An 18,566-nucleotide genomic window follows, 5' to 3' on the forward strand; every position below is an offset into this window, starting at 1 on the left:
GAGAAAGGATACATCAGAAGGCTTAACAAGAATGAATAATAAAAACCCATGACTGACTCCTCAGAGCCTGACACAGCTGATGGTGATTGGTCATTAATTAAAAACAATTCACATGGAGCCAATCAAACATTCACCTGCTGGTAAACAGTGTCCAGACCCCATTCCAAAGCAGCAAACACAGGAGCAGCAATCAGATAATTATTGTTTTCATTCCTCTCTGAGGCTTCTCAGCTTCCCAGGAGAAAATCCTGGGCAAAGGGGATTTTTCAGAAAACATCACGGTGACATATGAGGGACTGAAGAGCAGTGCTGTGGGAAGTGCAGCAAACCCTTCAGTTGTATAAGGACAATTTATCATCAGCAAATAAATGGAGAGTGTGGGAGACAGGAATTGAGTAGGTAAGATCCTGTCCCTGCTCCAAGATCTTGAGCTTAATATTTGATGTCGGTAGACTAAGAATGTGGGACCAGGGCATGTGGAGGCTGCTGTGCAGTAATATCAGCTGTAAATGCACAGGAACTGTTGCAGATATCACAAGTACAGAGGTAGAAGCTCATCTGTTGGGGCCAGATAGCAGAGCTTAAAAGCAGAGTGTTGGGTTCCACTCAGGTCTTCACTGGAAGTGGAGCAGTGACTCAGTTTTAACACATACACACAGGGATTTAAAAACATGGCAATATTTTGAAAATGTTGTGATCTGGTAACAGAGCGATGTTCTGTACTTGTGCCATTACCCAGATTGCTGCAGCCCCTGTCAGAATAAGGTAATCTCACCTGTTGGCACAAGGACAAAAAAAGACACAGGTGGTGCATTCATCACTTGCACACAATGATCAAAAGCATTTTAGCCAGCACTGAAATGAAAACCAACAATATTAGAGGTGCTTATTTTTCCATTTGCACGCAGGCTACAGCTGTTATTACTGTGCTTTGTTCTGTCACATGCACTTAGGAAAGAATTGCTTCAAAACTCTGAACTTGTGCATTGCCCATATGGCACTGAATGTGCTGTCCTGAGAATTGTCTGCAGCCTGGCAGACCACAGTTGCTTTACCACCGTGTGTAATTCATGTGACAATGAGATTTGGAATTATTTTAAGGTATTATTTATTTTTAAGGTATTTTTAAGAAACATGGATTGCATGAGCTGTTGTATCTATAGGCAATAGAGCAAATTTTTCCTCAGGTTTCTCACAGCAGTGAGAAACAGGGAACACATTCCTGGAATCACAGAAAAAATGGTTTGGGCTGGAAGGGAGATGAAAGATCATCTTGTTCCACTCCCCTGCCATGGGCAGGGACACCTTCCACTGTCCCAGGCTGCTCCAAGCCCCAGTGTCCAACCTGGCTTTGACACTTCCAGGAATGAGACAGCCACAGCTTCTCTGGGCAGCCTGTGCCAGATCCTCCCCACCCTCACAGGGCAGAATTCCTTTCTAATATCTAATCTCCATCTACTCTATCTTAATTTGAAGCCAATTTCCCCCTTGTCCTGTCACTCCATCCCTTTTAAATAGACCCTCTCCATCTTTCTTGTTGGCTCCCTTCAGGCACTGGAAGGCCACAATTAGGTGGCCAAAAGCTTCTCCTTCCCAGGCTGAGTCAGCCCAGCTCTCCAGGCCTTTCCTCACAGCAGAGGTGCTGCTCCTTTGAACCCATGCAGGTTCCTGGTGTGTAAGAGCACATGGACAAATTATACAGCAACCTGGGCTCCTTTAATTGACAAAAGATTTCATTGATGGTCAGCAGACTGTGAGGTACTCTGAATTTCATCCAAAAGGTGCCAGACAAGTGAGTCTCCAAATTTCCTAGGGGAAATAGCTGTGGTGGGGTGGCCCTGGCCTGTGCCTGAGCATCCTCTCAGCCCCTCCCTCAATGTCTCCTCCAATGTCTCCCCAGAACAGGGGAGAGCAAAAGCTGAAAATTATGAAGATCAGGGCAGTTTAATTAGTGAAGCCAAGCTGCCTGTGTCCCCTCCCAGCTTCTGGCACACCCCAGGCCACTCTAAGAAAAGAAAGCCTTGACTTGGTGCAAGCCCTGCCCAGCAACAGCCGAAACTCAGCGTGTGACCAATTCTGCTCCAGAACTGCTCCTTGGGGGCTGCTCTGCAGGAATTCACTCTGTCCCAGCCAGATCCAGCTCACTTTTAATGTTTACATCACAGGTGTTTGCAGCTGGTTAAAATAAACCCCAGATTGATATCCTGAGTTCCTGGTAGATCAGTGTTACTACATGGAGGGTTTCCATCTTGCACTCTTCTGAGTGGTGCAATATTGCCTTTTCTCTAGGTTGTCACGAGTCCCTCCTTTTGATCCCTGAGCCTGTGGCAGCTTCTGAACCAGCACAACTCTGTGCCACTGTATTGGTTTTAGTGGTGCTGTGTTGTTTGGCAGGGGCTGAGTGAGGAGTGCCTGTGATTTTTAGGATCAAAGCATGTTTTGAGGTGACATGGATATTCTTCTGGCTGTGTCTCTTTATTATTTCATTTAAAGTGACAGTATTTGTGGGGAAAACTGTGTAAACACCCTGGAATCTTTGTCTCCTCTTTATTTCCTGTGAGTACCGATGTGTTAATAGGTAGCAGAGATAAACAACTTACAGAAGGAGTGAAGTACAGCTGGGCCAGAGATACAAAGTCATAATAAGGGAATAAAGAAACCTCAAGTGACAAGCAGAATTTTCTGGTAATGCATCCAAACACTTTTCTGAATTGTCCTTGTCAGTTTAGTTGGTGGTCAGGAGAAAATGGAAACATGTTGCCTTGACTTTGGGAGAAAAGATGTGCACTGGAATATGGTTTACAGAGACATCTAATTAGAAGGGTTTGAGAAGACCAGCACTTTTAAAGTGTGTCTCTCTTACTAATGATATACATGAGTCTTCAGGCCATTAAAACAGCTCATTTCTTTTGATGGACTTCCAGTTTGTGGAGGAAGCAGCTGCTTTTACTACCAAATTTCTCCTGTCTAATTAGACCAGTTGAGTCAGCCAGCTTAAATCAGCCCATAGCTTACCCTTTGCCTCTTCACTGAAGAGCTGAATAACCTAATTGTAAAGAAGGACAGAAAATGTCAAAAGAAGTTACAGTTGTTACTGGGAAATGAACCAGTGCAGGGTAAAAAATCCAAGGGAAAAAAGGCTGTTAACACAGAGGGCCTCCTGATGAGCCTGTAATGAAAATCCCTCTGGAAATTCTCAATATTCCCTCTTTGTTGGAAAATGACAGTGCAGCAGAGTAGAAACTTGTTGTTTGTTCACTGAATTTTCCTCTGGCTACATTTTCACGCAGGAGATTTGCTAGGTGGAGGATTTTTATAGCTAGGAAGGGGGAAAGCCCAGCTGAGCGGTGACCAGGGCACCACTCTGTGAGACCCAAGGTGAAGTTCTTGATCCAGCTCCAGGACTTGGGCTTGGATCACCCTCACCTCAGTGAGTTCCATTGCCCTCTGGAATGACTTCTTGCTGGTCAAGAACATAACCAAATGCCAAGAATAATATGCCAAGATATAGATGCAATAATATGCTAAGAACATAACTGAGCAAAAAAAAAATCCACCTCCAAAACTCAGAGTTGAGTTTTCTCTCTGCCTCAGAATAGGGTGGAAAACCTGTAGTGGAAGTCAGGCTTTTGTGATATGAGTTACTGCTTCCCACCTTGTTTCAATAATAATTCTGTAGATAATTCCAAAAAGAGGAATCCTAAAATGCTGAATGACTCTGATTCCTTATTTTAGTATGTCCTGAAAATGTGAATCAAAAAAAGTTCATCCTTTTTTTAAACCTCAAATAATTTTAGTGTGTACATTTGATTTTTTTTTTAGTCTGTGAAATCAAAATTAATCAAATGGATGGTGTTTATACTCCAATTAAAGTGCATATATATTTTTTTTTTTGCTGTTTTGTTTGTGAAAAGTTTTTCTCTTAAAAAAACTCTTGATTTTTCCATGGGACATATTATTGATGAAACATTTAATTGCTTATAATATGTGGTTAGGAGCAAGACTCCTGCTTTGCTTATGCTACTCTATAAGCTTCAACTAATCCATAACATAAAATGTAGGTCAGCTGGAGCTTTTAAAAACAGATGGAAATTCAGGAGTTTATGGTAGTGCAATGGATGTATGTCCCTGTGAGGCTGCCAACTTCTCCAAATGCAGAAAAAAAAGCAGAAATCAGAGTAGTGAAAGGTGCTCATTCTACTAATTTCCACTCCAGAACCAGCAATGCCCCATGCAGTGGCTTTTGTTTGTAACTTATTCAGGTCTGACATGCTACAGAAGATGATAATTAATTCTGAGGTGTGTAAAGGTTATTACATTTACTTTGTTGACAACAAAAATATAATTTTTAATATTTTTTTTTATATTTTAATTTGGGCAACTTCATTAGTGTAAGTAATCTAGAAGAGAGAGGTAAAACGCAGTTATTCTAAGCAAAATGTGAGAAGTGGAACTAATCCAGGTTTATTTCTGCACACACTTCAGGTTTCCCTTTGTTTTTACATTCAGGATCATAGGTTGTATCTTTTACCAGATTAGTGTGGAGATAAAATAAATACATTCCCTTGTGTTTCTGTCTCATTAACGTCTGCAGTGTTTGGAGGAGAAGTGGTGAGAAGCACTGGGTGTATTTCTGGAAGCAGAAGCCTCCCAGGACTCGTGCTGCAGCTGTCCCCATGGCAGGGAGCAGGGATGTAGGGATGTCCTGCTGCCACCGGGGCTGCTCTCCCAAACACGGCCCCTGCTCCCTCTGACACAGCTCTCCCAGCCTTTCCCATCACGAGTTCCTGTCCATGTCTCTGCTCCTGGCTGTGTGAAAAACGCCAATCGCTTGGTTTTTAAAATTTTAAAAGTTTAATGATAATAAAATGGTTATGAAAGTAGTAATGTAATTAGAGTCATAATAATTTGGACAATTTGGATTAGGACAATATGAGACAATAGAAACAAAGAGTTACAGACAGTCTGGGTACCTCTTTCTGGGCAAAATAAGCCTGAGAAAGGACCCACATTAACAGAGACACGTTAACCCTTAAAAGCAACAGCCTGTTGCATATTCATACACCTCATCCATGATGCATAAATTCCATGCAAACAAAGGATTCTGTCTGGTCAGTGTCAGCTTCTTCCTCTTAGTCCTAACAGCATCTTCATGGCTGAGCAAGGAGGGAAGAAGTTCATTTCTTCTGATAATGGAGCAATAAATTCTCTTTCTCTGAAAGATTGGGGTGTCCTGTGGCTGCTCTCCTGGTGTGAATCCTTTCTTTTTAAAAAAAATATCCTACATAGCATAGTTTCTATTTTAACATTATGTTATAACCTAAAATTATATTTAACATTTAGCTATATTGAATTTTATTTAACTAGATTTAATTTATTTAATAATTTAACAATGTATTTATTTCACTATATTTAATTTCTTATTAATTTTAAGAAAATGAATACAGCATAACTTTCTAACATATCACACGTAATATTCATTTGAATATAAGCAAAAAGCCAATCATAAAATACGCGTTTTCCACAGTAGGGTTAAAGGCTCAGTGCCAGAGCTTAAAATTTACTTTTTAAAACAGCTCTGATGCTTGCCCTGTGTGTGTTTCAGAGGGTTCTGCTGGCTCTGAGTGCTCCTCACCTTCCTGTGGGCAGGGAAGGGGCAGGAGCAGTGGGCATGCGAGGGGATGGAAGTGCATTTGCAGTTTGCAGAATTGGTTTGGGAGGGGGGAGAGGCAGGGCAGGGATGTGCAGGGTGTTCAGAGGCTCAGATCACCTGTGCTTCAGAGAAGGTTCCTGCCATCACTAGTGCAGCTGAGGCTGGACTGATGTGAAAAGATGGAATTTGTTTGGAGTAAAATGTAACATTTTGAGTTTCCAGAGCTGACTAATGATCTGTGATTTTTTTCTTGATCTCAGGCTCCCTGGCAGCTTTTAAATTGCAGTGGCTAGGGCTGAAAACATTTTTCAAAATCCAATAAATGGCTCTCCTCATGTCTGAAGGCTGGGGACAAAGCATTGTCTTGTGAGCGTGTGAACCATGGCAGAAGGCTGTTTTAGACAAAACTCTGTTTCTAACAGTCTGAGAAAATGTTTTTTTTCCCTGTGTAATTTACAGGAGACATCTCATCACATCCCATTTTACCTAGAGTGCCTGATGCAGATCACAGGAGGCTTTCCTTTGTGCACCAAGCTCTTTGGACCAGACATTGCCATGAGCCCCAGTGTGGAGGAAGGAGGTGCTGAACACCTTCAGCTGCTTCTGCTGTAACCCTGGAAAGCCCCAGGACTCCCCTCTAACCCTTACACAGCTGGACAGGAGGACGGAGCCAAAGTTTTACTTTTGCTTTTTCCCGTTCCCTCCTTCTTGCTTTATTTTTTTTTTTCCAAAAGGAAGGGGCTGTTGTGAAGGATTCTGGTTTTATTTGTTTGTAAGACTGTGAATAACACTGTTTGTACCTTGATGTATGAAGGTACTGCAATTATGAGAAATTGCTTTCTGCCTGATTGTCACACATAAACAGCTTTCATCTCACGGTGCATCAGGCTCGTGACTCCAGTTTGTCATCTCAGGGAATGTGTCAGCCTTTCATTTCAAACTGGCTTGGCTTTGCTTTTGTCAGGAAAGACCTTTCCTGTGTGCTGAAGTAATAGAAACAAAGGCAATTAAACCAAAAAAAAAAAAAAAAGCAGCAAAAAGCAATTATCAAAGATTAGGCTGTGGGTATTGCTTGGAAAAGACAATTCCACTAGATTCAGAGGAAAGATGAAGCTGTGTGTCATTCATACTTTTTTTTTTTCTCCTTTCATATTTCCTAAGGGTTGAAGATAAATTAGGGTAGCTATTTTCTGTACAGGCAAAGTACAAGCTATGCCCCAGATCTCCAAAATGCTTCAACATGTAAATAACTGCTTCTGGAGCCATCAGGTCCTGCTGCAAGTAGAGATTTATTTGCATTCATGTTTGAAGGTTACTCTCGTTCAATGACCTATTTAATTGTCATTCTCTATCCCTGGCTGCAGGCATATGGCTCCATGTGCCTGTGGAGGGAAGAGGAGCAGCTTTAACTCTCTCAGGCAGAAATATTCCACAGGGGAAAAACCCAAGAACTGAATCTTAACATGGATGTAGCATGGTAATAATAAAAATAATAACAATAATAGCAATAATACAAATAATAGCAATATATGAATAAGAATAAAAGAATAAGAATGAGAACGAGAACAAGAATAAGAATAAGAATAAGAAAATGAATAAGAATAAGAATAAGAATAAGAATAAGAATAAGAATAAGAATAAGAATAAGAATAAGAATAAGAATAAGACCCCTGGACTCACATGTAATGGTAATCATCCTGTAAACCTCACTAGAAGGCTGCAGAATGAAATAAAAAAGAGGCATAAAAGGTGAATGCAAGGAAACACAGGTTGCTTAGATGCTTCTGCTCTGGTGAGAACCATAAAAAACATGGAATTAAAGGGTGTTGGCACAAACCCATCCATCTCCCAGCACAGTGGGGAGGTGTAAGCAGTAGTAACAGGGACAAGGAGGTTTGCCACAATATTGGTGACACTTTGTTCCTCTCTTCTGTTGCTGGAACATTTATCAAGAAAATGTTATCAAGAAAACCAGGAACATTTATCAAGAACATTTATCATTTATCAAGAAAACCAGAATTCTGTGTCCACCTTCAAACACCTCTGTTTTTTGTCCCTTGGAGGTTTGGATTCTCCAAATAAGGGGAGAGGGCTTGTATGGTCTATTAAACCTTCAAACTCAAAATTAGGGAGCTGCAGGTCTTGCAAGCCTAACAGAGTAATAACTCAGTAGTTATTCAGAGGAAGAGCAGCATTCAGATACTGAAATAATGTGATGAGCAGCCAGGATAACAGAGAAGGAACATGGTGCTCATAACTCCTATTTCAGAATTTCAAAGGAGTGGAATCTTTACTTAGTCAGGGCTTTTTTTGTTTGACTGCACAATGTGAACTGTCACATCCAGTGTCTTGCATAAGTTTAATATCTAGTCCATGGATCTGAGAGAACAATGAAATTAAAGGACTTTGCAGATTCTCTATAATCTACAGCTTGGTTTAAGATTCTCCCTCTGCTGGAACTTGGTTTCTTGCCTGATTGGCCTTCTTCTCATCATTCTCTGCTATTATACAACGTGACCTGCAGTTACTGGGGATTTTATGTCATAAATCTTGGCTTGGGGGCTCACAATCACTCTTTAGGCTCCAATTTATTGTGTGTTTTTCTGACTTGCCACAGAAGGAAGTTACTGTTCAGCATGGAGGAAGTGGTGTCTAACGTTAGGCATTCACACAAACCAAATCCAAAAACTGCTTTTAAGTTTGTCCTCAAATGTTTAGCTTTTGATTAACACCTTCCAAAGCCCATTTGGGTTTTTTCAGGCTCTGAGATGTTCTGGTGAAGTTTAAACCCAGTGCTACCAGCACAGGGCTGTGTGCTGGAGCTAGGGGATAGCTTGAAGAAAAAAATTCTTGTGTGTGAGTGTGAACTGCTCCCAGTTATCAGAGTGAAAACAGCATCTGATACCTTTGTGCATCCTGAACATGGCCAGGCTGCTCTTCTTGATGAGCATCTGAAGGTGTGGAGTTCCAATCCAGCCTGAAGTTTGGGAGTGTGCGATTGCTGTGATGGTGCAAGCAAATGAGGGACCACAATCAAACTGGCATTTCAACCCACAGAAAAGGTGCTGAAGTCAGCCATCATTTTCTTGGCAGTGGATGGGATTTCTCACAGCATCAAGAGGCTCACCTAAGCTAATTGTCCTAAACTCCCACTGTAGTCAAGACAGAGGCATTTCCACAGGGTTATTTATCCCTTCCCAGAGCAGGAATGCAAAATAAATAGAATTAATCAGCAGTTTGCTGTGCTGGTTCCTATCCACTGATAATTTATGGGCCCTAGAAATGAATTTGGGTTAAGCATCAAACATTTTGATGTGTGAAATTAGGTAGATTGAGCACCCCCAGCCTTGCTGTGAGCCGGGGCTAAGCCCTGCATCTGAGTTAGGACTAATCCACCTCACGAGCACTAAGTGGGAAATCGGCTGTGGATCAAGAGCAATATGTTTGACAAGGCCTGGCTGTGGGCTATATTAAGAAATGCAGTTTAGTCCACTGCAAAGAAAGAGCTTTGCTGCCCACAGGGGGATTTCTTTTCTTTTTTTAAAGCTTGAAAGACTTACTCGTTTAGGTTGTGAGGAATGAATTCCTCATTTCTGAGCTGGAACGAGCTGTGAGGCAGAGGAACTGGATTTGGTTACTTCAAGCACTCCCTTGGCTTCTCTGCCCTTTCTGTGCTGATGTTTTGGAGCCTGGCTTGCTGTTTTATAGACATTTACATAACCAAGGTCGTTTCTCTGAGGCAAGGTACAAGAATACATTACAATTGCAAATTCCCTTAATTGTCCTAAAGCTGGGCTCAGGGCTTAGACAATGGAGAATCCTATTGTCTAAGAGAGACTGTGTGAACAGAGCAGAAATGTTTGGATGTGTTGATTAGAAAGTTTTAGAGTGAGAAAATTATTAGTGGGAAAGGTTTGCTCACTTTTGATACACAGTGGGTGACATAAAGGATGAACCAGTGACATATGAGTTCACAGATAGGTTTTATTTGGTGGGCTTAAACATGTTTATTATTTCTAGTGTGAGTTTGCCCCTCCAGGCTTTGTAGAGGCACAGTTCAAACCAGTATAAAATTAGGAAGGTGCCTGTTATTAAAGCAATATATTTTTTCACTCTGTTTGTCAGGAAAGCTGTTTCTGTCCCCCAGATTTTCTGGGAATTAAAAGATGCTTTTTTTCTTCCCAAGTATCTCTACCTGTAATTCACTTTAACTTAAGCTTGTTTGAAGTCAGTGTGGAGCTTGGGAAAGGAGCCTCCATTTAAATAATCTGCATCAAGAGGGTTTTTAAAATCCAAATTATTTAAATAATCATCATCTGATGCAGATAATCCCTTTCAAGTGAGAATTTACAAACTGAAGCATCTACAAACCCTGTTGATAGCAGGGAGAGGAAAATGCTCTGTACTCACGTAATGGGTGGGGAACACAGTGCCCTGGCTGGTTAAAGCAGAATTAGAAATAAATGGCAAACTATATTCCAGCTTAGGGAAACACCCTCCCTTTGGTCTAATGTTGGTTTAGGTGAAAAATCACTGGATGAAGCAGATTGGTGTGGTCCCTTCTAGTAAATACAAAGATGTTTTCTGAGGTGGCTTCTCAGGAGTGAGGAAGGGGCTGAGATGCAGAAAGTGAATAAGAGATTGAGAAAGGAACAGGCAAAGGAATTTCTTTCTGGCATATTCACACCTGGAAGAGGATGATGTAAAAATGATAAGGAAAAATGTTTCCTAACTAATGTTTCATTGCACCTCCAAATGTAAATCTGGCCTTGAGCTGTTGTCTCTGTGTGTATTTCTCATCTTGTGCTTCTCCATGAAGTTTCTGCCAGTATTTCCCAGCTGTTCAGTCTCCTGATGGAAATCTGAAGAATTTACAAATGAAATTCCTGCCAGATCACCTGAGGATGTTTCCAGAGGCTGGGGGGACTTCTGCAAGGTCCCTCTCTCAGCCACAAGTCACTAACTCCACCTTCAGTGGGGCATGGCACCAAGTTATCCTGCATTTCCCTTACTTGGGCAGTTCCTGTCCACTTCATAATCCAGGGAATGGCCTTTGGCATCGAGGTGGGACTCTGGTGGATCTCAGGGGCAGCAGCAAACTCATGAATTTTCCAGGAGTGTTTTCCTTAATGGGAGGATTCCTTGCTCCTGCCTCAAGGGGAAAGATGTGACAGCTTGGCTCCACGTCCCCTTATTTCAGTTTAGTGCTGGAGAATTCCCTGGATTTCTGCATAAGTTTGGGGATTTTTTAATTGATGTAAGAGGAGGTGAGGGCTGAGCTAACAAGCTTCAGAACAGAAAAATACAATGGGGATTCTTTAATGGGTCAATATACAGTGCCAAGAAATTGCTGTGGTTTCTTGCCACGATTTAAGAAACAATTTGGTTGATAGTACAGTAAGATATTTGTGGATTGAAATTTAAACTGCTGTTTAAAAAGCATGTTTCTTATTGAAAGCATTAAAGGAAGGCAGGTAAGTAATACAGTAGTTGCCAGAGATGTCTTCTGTATTTCCAGCTGGATATTTCTCAGCAGGAATACATCCTATCTAAAAAATACAGAAATATAGTCCTTGTACAATTATTTAATTTTTAATAAAGGAATGCTTCATTTCTGCCTGGCAGGGAGTGTGGAAAGGGCAGGTTATGATGCTGTGGTTTTGATTTTTAAGTGCCAAATGCTGATTTCTTTGTGGCTCAGTTTCCAGTTGTTTGTGGCTTTGCCAAACTGGTGCTGCTTGAGTTGAATTTCCCCTGCTCCCTTTTACTTCTGTCAATGCTCTGAGAAACCTTTGAGCAGTTTCAGGCCAGTGGCACTTGGATGGCTCCAGCAGGGATTGCCTCCAAAAGAGCTTGTGATGAAAGAGAAGCAGCTCAAATACATTGGGAAGGGCAAATCCTGCTCTAATTGCAGCGGGCAGGGAAAGCCTGCTGTGCTCACCCGGGACCTGAGACGGGGTCTGGTGCCCACTGATGGAGGCAGAAAGAGGTTACAGCACCTAGAAGCTTCCACGAGTGTGTGTGACATTTCCCTGAGTGACAAATGAGGATTACTGACAATGACATGCAAATGAATGAAGCATTTCAGTCAAAAACCCAGAGGTGGTGTTTACCTGAGGAAATTCACTGTGAGGTAGGAGTGGGTTTTGGTTATGTTCTAATTGGTGCTGATTCAGACACATCCTGAAGCATTATTCCTGCCCTGAGGGTGAGGAGGGGATGGCTTGCTTCTTTCCAGATTAATCATAATTTCTGCGGGAATGGCACAGAAATTGTGATTAATCAGAAAACCAGATCTCCCCATAAACCTCTGTAAAATCCACGAGGAAGCAGATAACACCATCAACATGCTTCTCCCTTACTTGCTGATTCCAGTAGTAAAAAAATGTTGTTGATTTGAGCAGAGGGAGCTCCCTTGGTGTCTTGATCAGAGACACGAGGTCACCTCTGTGCATTCATTGAAAAAGGGGCTCTTGTGGGCTCTGTGCTGCTGCCAGGCAGGGAGGGAATCCCACCTCTGGGAGGGAGGTCTGCTCAGGCCAGGCAGGTGGTTCAGCTGTGAATCTGCTCAAATACCACAGTGCCTCACTGATTCCATGGGAAATCCTAACGTGGGAAAACAAAACACATTCCGCTCTTCTGGAGAAGCATTTGAGCTCCAGAATGTAATGTGAGGTGAAATTAAGGCCAAAAAAGTTTTGTGTTTGTGAAAACTCGCCAGAGTTTTCTGTTTCAGTTTTGATTTGTTTCTGCTGTGTTCTATTTTTAGGGGGTTGGGCTGAGAAATTTGCTGAGGGGTTGTTCTGGTTTGTGATGGCGTGTTAATGTCAAATCCATATTTTAAGTAGTTCTTGAAAACTGATATTAAAATTCCCATGGGTTTCAGCCCCTAAATATATATTTTAAAATATATATTGGTAATCATCCTGTAAACCTCACTAGAAATCTGTGAGGTTGTGTCACAGTAACTTCAGGAGGGGACATAGGAAAACTGAAAGATCCAGGCTGATTTCTGTTGGAAATGGAAACAATTTTAGGAGAAGTGAAAGAGGAGAAAGTCACAATTCTGCACTTGCTCTTGGTGTAAGTTGAGTCCAAAGGGAGTGTGAAAAACGCCAATCGCTTGTTTTTAAAATTTTCAAAGTTTAATAGTAATAAAATGGTCATAAAATAATAATATAATGAGAGTAATAATAATTTGGACAATTAGGATTAGGACAATATGAGACAGTAAAAACAGAGTTACAGACATCCGGGTACCTTTTTCTGGGCAAAATAAGCCCAAAAAAGGACTCACATTAACAGAGGATTAACCTTTAAAAGCAATAGCCTGTTGCATATTCATACACCTCACACATGATGCATAAATTCCATTCAAACAATGGATTCTGTCTGGTCATCATCAGCTTCTTCCTCTTAATCTTGATGATGTCTTCAGAGCTGAGTGAGGTGGGAAGAAGTTAGTTTCTTCTGATAATGGATCAATACATTCTTATTCTCTGAAAGATTGGGGTGTCCTGGGGCTGCTGTCTGGTGTGAGTACCTCATTCCTTTCTTAAAAAAAATATCCCACTTACATAGTTCCTGTTTTAACTACAAAAGTTACCTTTTAACTAGAAAACTACATTTACCATACAATTAAAACATTAATACAGCACTACTAATCAATACAACAAAATACCTACAGTAAATATCTGCATAGAGCCATACAATATGCACTTTTCACAGGGAGAGAACTGGAGCTGAACAGCCCAAGGTGTGCACCCACCCTGGACTGAGCTGGCTTTGAGCTCCCATTCAACTCTGCTATATCCAAACTCTGCTATATCCAAACTTTGCCATATCCAAACTCTGCCATACCCAAACTCTGCCATATCCCAACTCTGCTATATCCAAACTTTGCCATATCCCAACTCTGCCATATCCCAACTCTGCCATATCCCAACTCTGCCATATCCGAGCCCTGCCATATCCAAAGTTTGCCATATCCAAACTCTGCCATATCCAAACTCTGCCATATCCAAACTCTGCCATATCCAAAGTTTGCCATATCCAAACTTTGCCATATCCCAACTCTGCCATATCCAAACTCTGCCATATCCAAACTCTGCCATATCTGAGCCCTGCCATATCCAAACTCTGCCATATCCAAACTGAGCCATATCCAAACTTTGCCATATCCAAGCTCTGCCATATGCTTGCTGCAGGGACTGAGGAAAACAAGGTGGTTGTATCTCAATATGACACAAAATGAACGACACTCACAGCTGAGATGTCCAAGGCAAAAAAGGCACATTTATTTCTGGACCTTGATATTTATAGAATTCCAAAAGTTTGGAATTGGAATTCCAATTCCATGGATTGGAGGATGAAATTGCCACCTCTCCAACCACACTGGTCAAACCAACAGTTTGACCATCAATTCTCTCCTCCTCCAGAAAGGAATGCAAAACAATCATTATTTACATGAGAAGCGAGTGAGAAAATCCATTACAAAAATGTAAACATCAGAAGGCTTGGAAGAACTTTAGAAGAACTGTAGAAGAACAGGGTGACAGGCCTGCTAGGATTGAAGGCAGTGAGAAATTCCTGATGTGTGGCAGGTGGATGTGGAACAGTCCCTCACTGTGAGAACACAATCCCCTCCAAATGCATAATCTGTTTCTCGTGAAGCACATGTGGCCCCGTATAGAAGTTTTAGGTCAACTGATTCAGTTGAAGATTAGCCTCAATATTCTGAAAGGGGAGACTGTGGCTGCTCAGGGGACTTTAATTCCTCATAAAGGATTATACTGGGGCACCACACTGCTGCCACAGTGTCAAATCTTTTTGTGGGTTTGCTAAATTAACCTTTGTAATGGAAAAGCTTATTATGCACTTCCAGCCAAAGGAGGAGACGAGTTTGGGTCTGTAGCAACTTAAAATGCCAGTGATTAGGATCCTAATCTAATATTCATAGTTTTGGGGCTTTTCTTCTATTTCTTCTTAAATCACAATTCCTTACTGTATTGCAAGTGACTTGCTGAGAGTTTCAGGAAGAATTTCTCCATGGAAAGGGTGGTCAGGCAGGGGAAGGGGCTGCTCAGGGAGGAGGAATGTCCAAGGAATGACTGGATGTGGCCCTTAGTGCTCTGTGCTGGTTGAGAGGGTGATGATCAGTCAAAGCTTGGACTTGATGTTCTTGGAGGTCTTTTTCAAGCTGATTCTGTGTCTCTGTGATGAGTCCTGCTCTGATTTAGCATCGTGTGCAGGATACTTAAAATGGAAAACTCTATCAGAGGGACAGGAACACATGAAGGTCATGAGGGGGAAAATACTGCAGTTAAAGATAAACCAATCATCACTTGTGAAACTCTGGAAAAGTGACTTTAATGTGTGTAATGTTAAATCTCGCAGTCCTACGTGGGGAGAGGAAAGGTTTCAGTTTTAGGCAGTGATATCTGTGTTTCCACATGTTTGCAGCTGCTGAGCCTGTATTTTAAGGTTGCATGCCCCTCGTTGATGGCAGTGTACATTTTTTATCCTCCCTCACGAGTTTGTGCAATATTTACTGCCTGGTGCATAATGCAAATAATTGGCGGCACATTCTAATATTTAAGTCTCTTACAGGTTTAACAGGGTTGGAAGTGAGCAGCTTCTCATTACACTGAAGAGGGAGAATGAAGGACTTTGTTCCTGCATTTCCAGTTTATTAAATATTGCCATGCCTGAAAGGCCTGATTGTTCCCTGCCCTTTGCCTTCAGATGCTGCTGTGGATGGGGGCCTTGGTGTGAAGGACAAGCTGGCTGACCTTGTGGGGTGCCACGGATTTCTCTCCTCAGAGCTGCTGTTCCTTTTGATAGATTGTCCTTGCTTTCCTTTTCAGGACTGGTGCCACAAACAGGCTGTGTGGATACTCTGATATTTTTGTACCTGTGACCCTGGTGCCTTCCAAACAAGCTGTTTCCTCTAGGTCCAGGGCAAGATTTATAGGGAAAAATTACTGGTCTGTTTAGAAAAAAAAAAGGCACTCAGGGAAATGGTTGTTTTGATCCATTTGGTCAGTTACATTTTCTATTCTACATTTCTATTTCTATATTCTATTCTGCCATGAGTATTGTAGGATCAGATATTTCTAGAGATATTTTTTTGTCTATTGAATTGCTCCTGGGCTGGGTGTGCTGGGGAAGAGGATTTGCTGTGGATTTGGGAGACCAGACAGCAGCATGACATTGTTTTTGGTGCAAAATTACCTCTCTTGTGGCATAGGGGGAGTGTGAATTGAGAATATTGACAAGAAGAAAATTTAAAGAGAATAAGTGGAGATGAAAACAAATAATGATGTTAGGAAGAAGGAGAAATGAGAAGATAACACACAATTCTTTTTTTCTAGGAGCTGGCAGACAATGAGGGTTTTTTTACAGCATTTCCATATTCCAGCTACAGCCTGTGCTGATCATGAGAGCTCTGGGATAGTTCACATGTGGGATTTACATCCTGCCTTCGTATCCACCAGGGTGGCAAAATGGATTGCCAAACCATGACTCTGCATTTAAATGGATTTTCCACCCTTCTGTTTTGGTTTTAAATGAACCACATGAACATTGCCAACATGTGAGACTGGCTTTTGACACCTTACTTAGCATTTTTTTATTATTAGAAGCTTTAGCTTCTAATTAAAATAAAGTAAGCAAGCAAAGAAAAAAAAGACAAAAGGGGAAGAGATCCTGAAGAATTTAAATGCTGGTCAGGGCTCTCTCCACCTTCCTTACACAGTTTTTGTGCCTTCACATGGAAATCCTGCAGGGCAAGGTGGATGCAATTGGTCCAAATCTGGAATTCTCATTGGAGCACAGTTTGCTTACACTTAGAATAACATGAAGTTAAGGTTTTTAATAAAGGTTTACTGGCAAAGATAATTAAATCAGAAATAAGTTGAAATGCTCGAAGGAGGTGGTGTTGTCACTCTAGAACATCCTTGCCTGAGGATGTAATTATGGTGGCATGAAGTTTTGGAATGGATTAATCTAAATGAGAAAAATGCCCTGCATGTTCTTAACTATAAATTTTCCCTAGAAATTGTTTTCACAGTTCCTGTGGACAGTCTCCCTGTCTAGAAAAGCCTTTGGAGTTCCTTTGGTAAGAGAGTTACTGTGGCAAGAGAATGAGGAAGTTTGTGCATCTCCTTTTGCTGAGTTTCTTGTCATGCAGGACAATTTTTCCATTTCTTTTATGGAAAAAGGTCTTTGAGATCTTGGCTGTTGCTCTCTCTAAGAAGCTGCTGTTTTGGTGAGAGGGCAGAATTTTGGCACTGAAGCTGTCGTGATTGGAGGGCAGCCTGCTCCAAGACTGTTAACTTGGAGTGTTGAATATTTTAACAGCATCCTGCTAAAATACTCTGAGAGGACTCAGAGTATTTATAGTATTACAGCATTTCACTATTTTATGTTGCTGCCACTTAGAGAATGGCAACAAGGCTTCATAGCCCTGTTTAAAAACCATCCTGCAGTGAGGCAAGAGTGTGAGACCCTGTAATCCCATTTGTGTCATGGCAGGAACTGCTGCTCCCACTCACAATTTGGCTTTTGATAGTTATTTTGATAGTTATTTTGATAGTTATTTTTATAGTTACTTTGATAGTTACTTTGATAGCTATTTTTGACATTGCAGCATGCTGATGTTGGCATCAGCCCCTCAGGAGGTGGCTGTTGATGCCTGTTTGTCACCAATAGTCAGTGGAAATGAACTTTCATTGCCCTCCAGATGTGATTAAGGGTTCAGTGAGCTTTCTTTCTTCTTCCAGGTTATAAGACCCTTTTGAAAGGAATTTCAGGGAAGTTCAGCAGTGGAGAACTCGTTGCAATTATGGGACCTTCAGGAGCTGGGAAGTCAACACTTATGAATATTCTGGCAGGATACAGGTAAGTACCAATGAAAATCCCAATTTAAGATAAAATCACTGAGCCTGAGGGCTCCGTGGAGACAACAGAAGAGAAATTTTGGCCTGGAGTTTGTCAAAAACAGGCACTTCAAAGATTTTGAATTAGATTCTTTTTGCTTATCTTTTTTCCTCTGTGTCCTGTTTTGGTCACTTGGGATTTATCTCTCAACAGGTCTGATCCAAAAATAAAAAGCAATTTAAAATCCAAAAAACACAACATATAAAGAAAATCTCCTTTTTTGGCTGCGTAACAAATCTGACTCAGTGTCTTATGTTTGTGATGTTTTTTAAAATCACATAAACACTTGAAAAATCTACTCTTTTTAGTCACCACTTCATAATGTTGATGTCTTCTTCACCAAAATGCAGTGACTGTGCTTCATTTTTCTGAATCCCCTCCTGTATGGACATACAAGGTGTCTCTGTCTTGTCATTTGGGCATAAGGAACAGGATAGAGAAACCTAAAAAAACCCCTCAAATTCAAGTTCTTGATATTTCTTCAGATTTATATATGGCAGCATAAATTTTGAGTAAAATTTTCAGCATCATGGCATGAAGCTTTTTATGAAAGAAAGGCTAATCAGGAAATAATTTCATTTCTATCCAGTCTACCAGATTTATTTCACAGTGGCAGCAACTGCCTATGACTTCCAGATGCTGAGTCATTTGGGAGCACAAGTGATGGTGATATTCACCTCTGGTTGTTTTGCTCTTTCAGAGAGACGGGGATGAAAGGAGAAATCCTCATCAACGGGCAGCCCCGCGACCTGCGCTCCTTCCGCAAGGTGTCCTGCTACATCATGCAGGATGATATGCTCCTTCCTCACCTCACTGTCCAGGAAGCTATGATGGTGAGCTTGCTTCCTTGCTCTAATTTGTCTGAGCAGCAGAAAATGGAGAATGGTTTGTGCTGTGCCCTTGGTCCTGCCCCTGGATTGTTATCCCCGTCCGATCCCGCTCAGTGAGAGTTCTCGGAATTTGGTGATGCCTT

The 18,566-nt window shown here is 41.4% G+C and overlaps 1 protein-coding gene across 3 annotated transcripts in view; it reads left to right on the plus strand.

Annotated features, from left to right (window-relative positions):
• ABCG1 (ATP binding cassette subfamily G member 1) overlaps nt 1–18,566 on the plus strand; it is a 59,670-nt gene that overhangs the window by 19,322 nt on the left and 21,782 nt on the right. For all 3 annotated transcript variants that reach the window (XM_036381817.2, XM_036381788.2, XM_036381806.2), the window contains exons 3-4: nt 17,437–17,554; nt 18,294–18,426. In XM_036381817.2, coding sequence (XP_036237710.1) covers nt 17,437–17,554; nt 18,294–18,426 — 251 coding nt within the window. The remainder of the gene's footprint in view (nt 1–17,436; nt 17,555–18,293; nt 18,427–18,566) is intronic.

This window comes from Molothrus ater, chromosome 2 (assembly GCF_012460135.2).
Source record: "Molothrus ater isolate BHLD 08-10-18 breed brown headed cowbird chromosome 2, BPBGC_Mater_1.1, whole genome shotgun sequence".
Taxonomy (NCBI): domain Eukaryota; kingdom Metazoa; phylum Chordata; class Aves; order Passeriformes; family Icteridae; genus Molothrus; species Molothrus ater.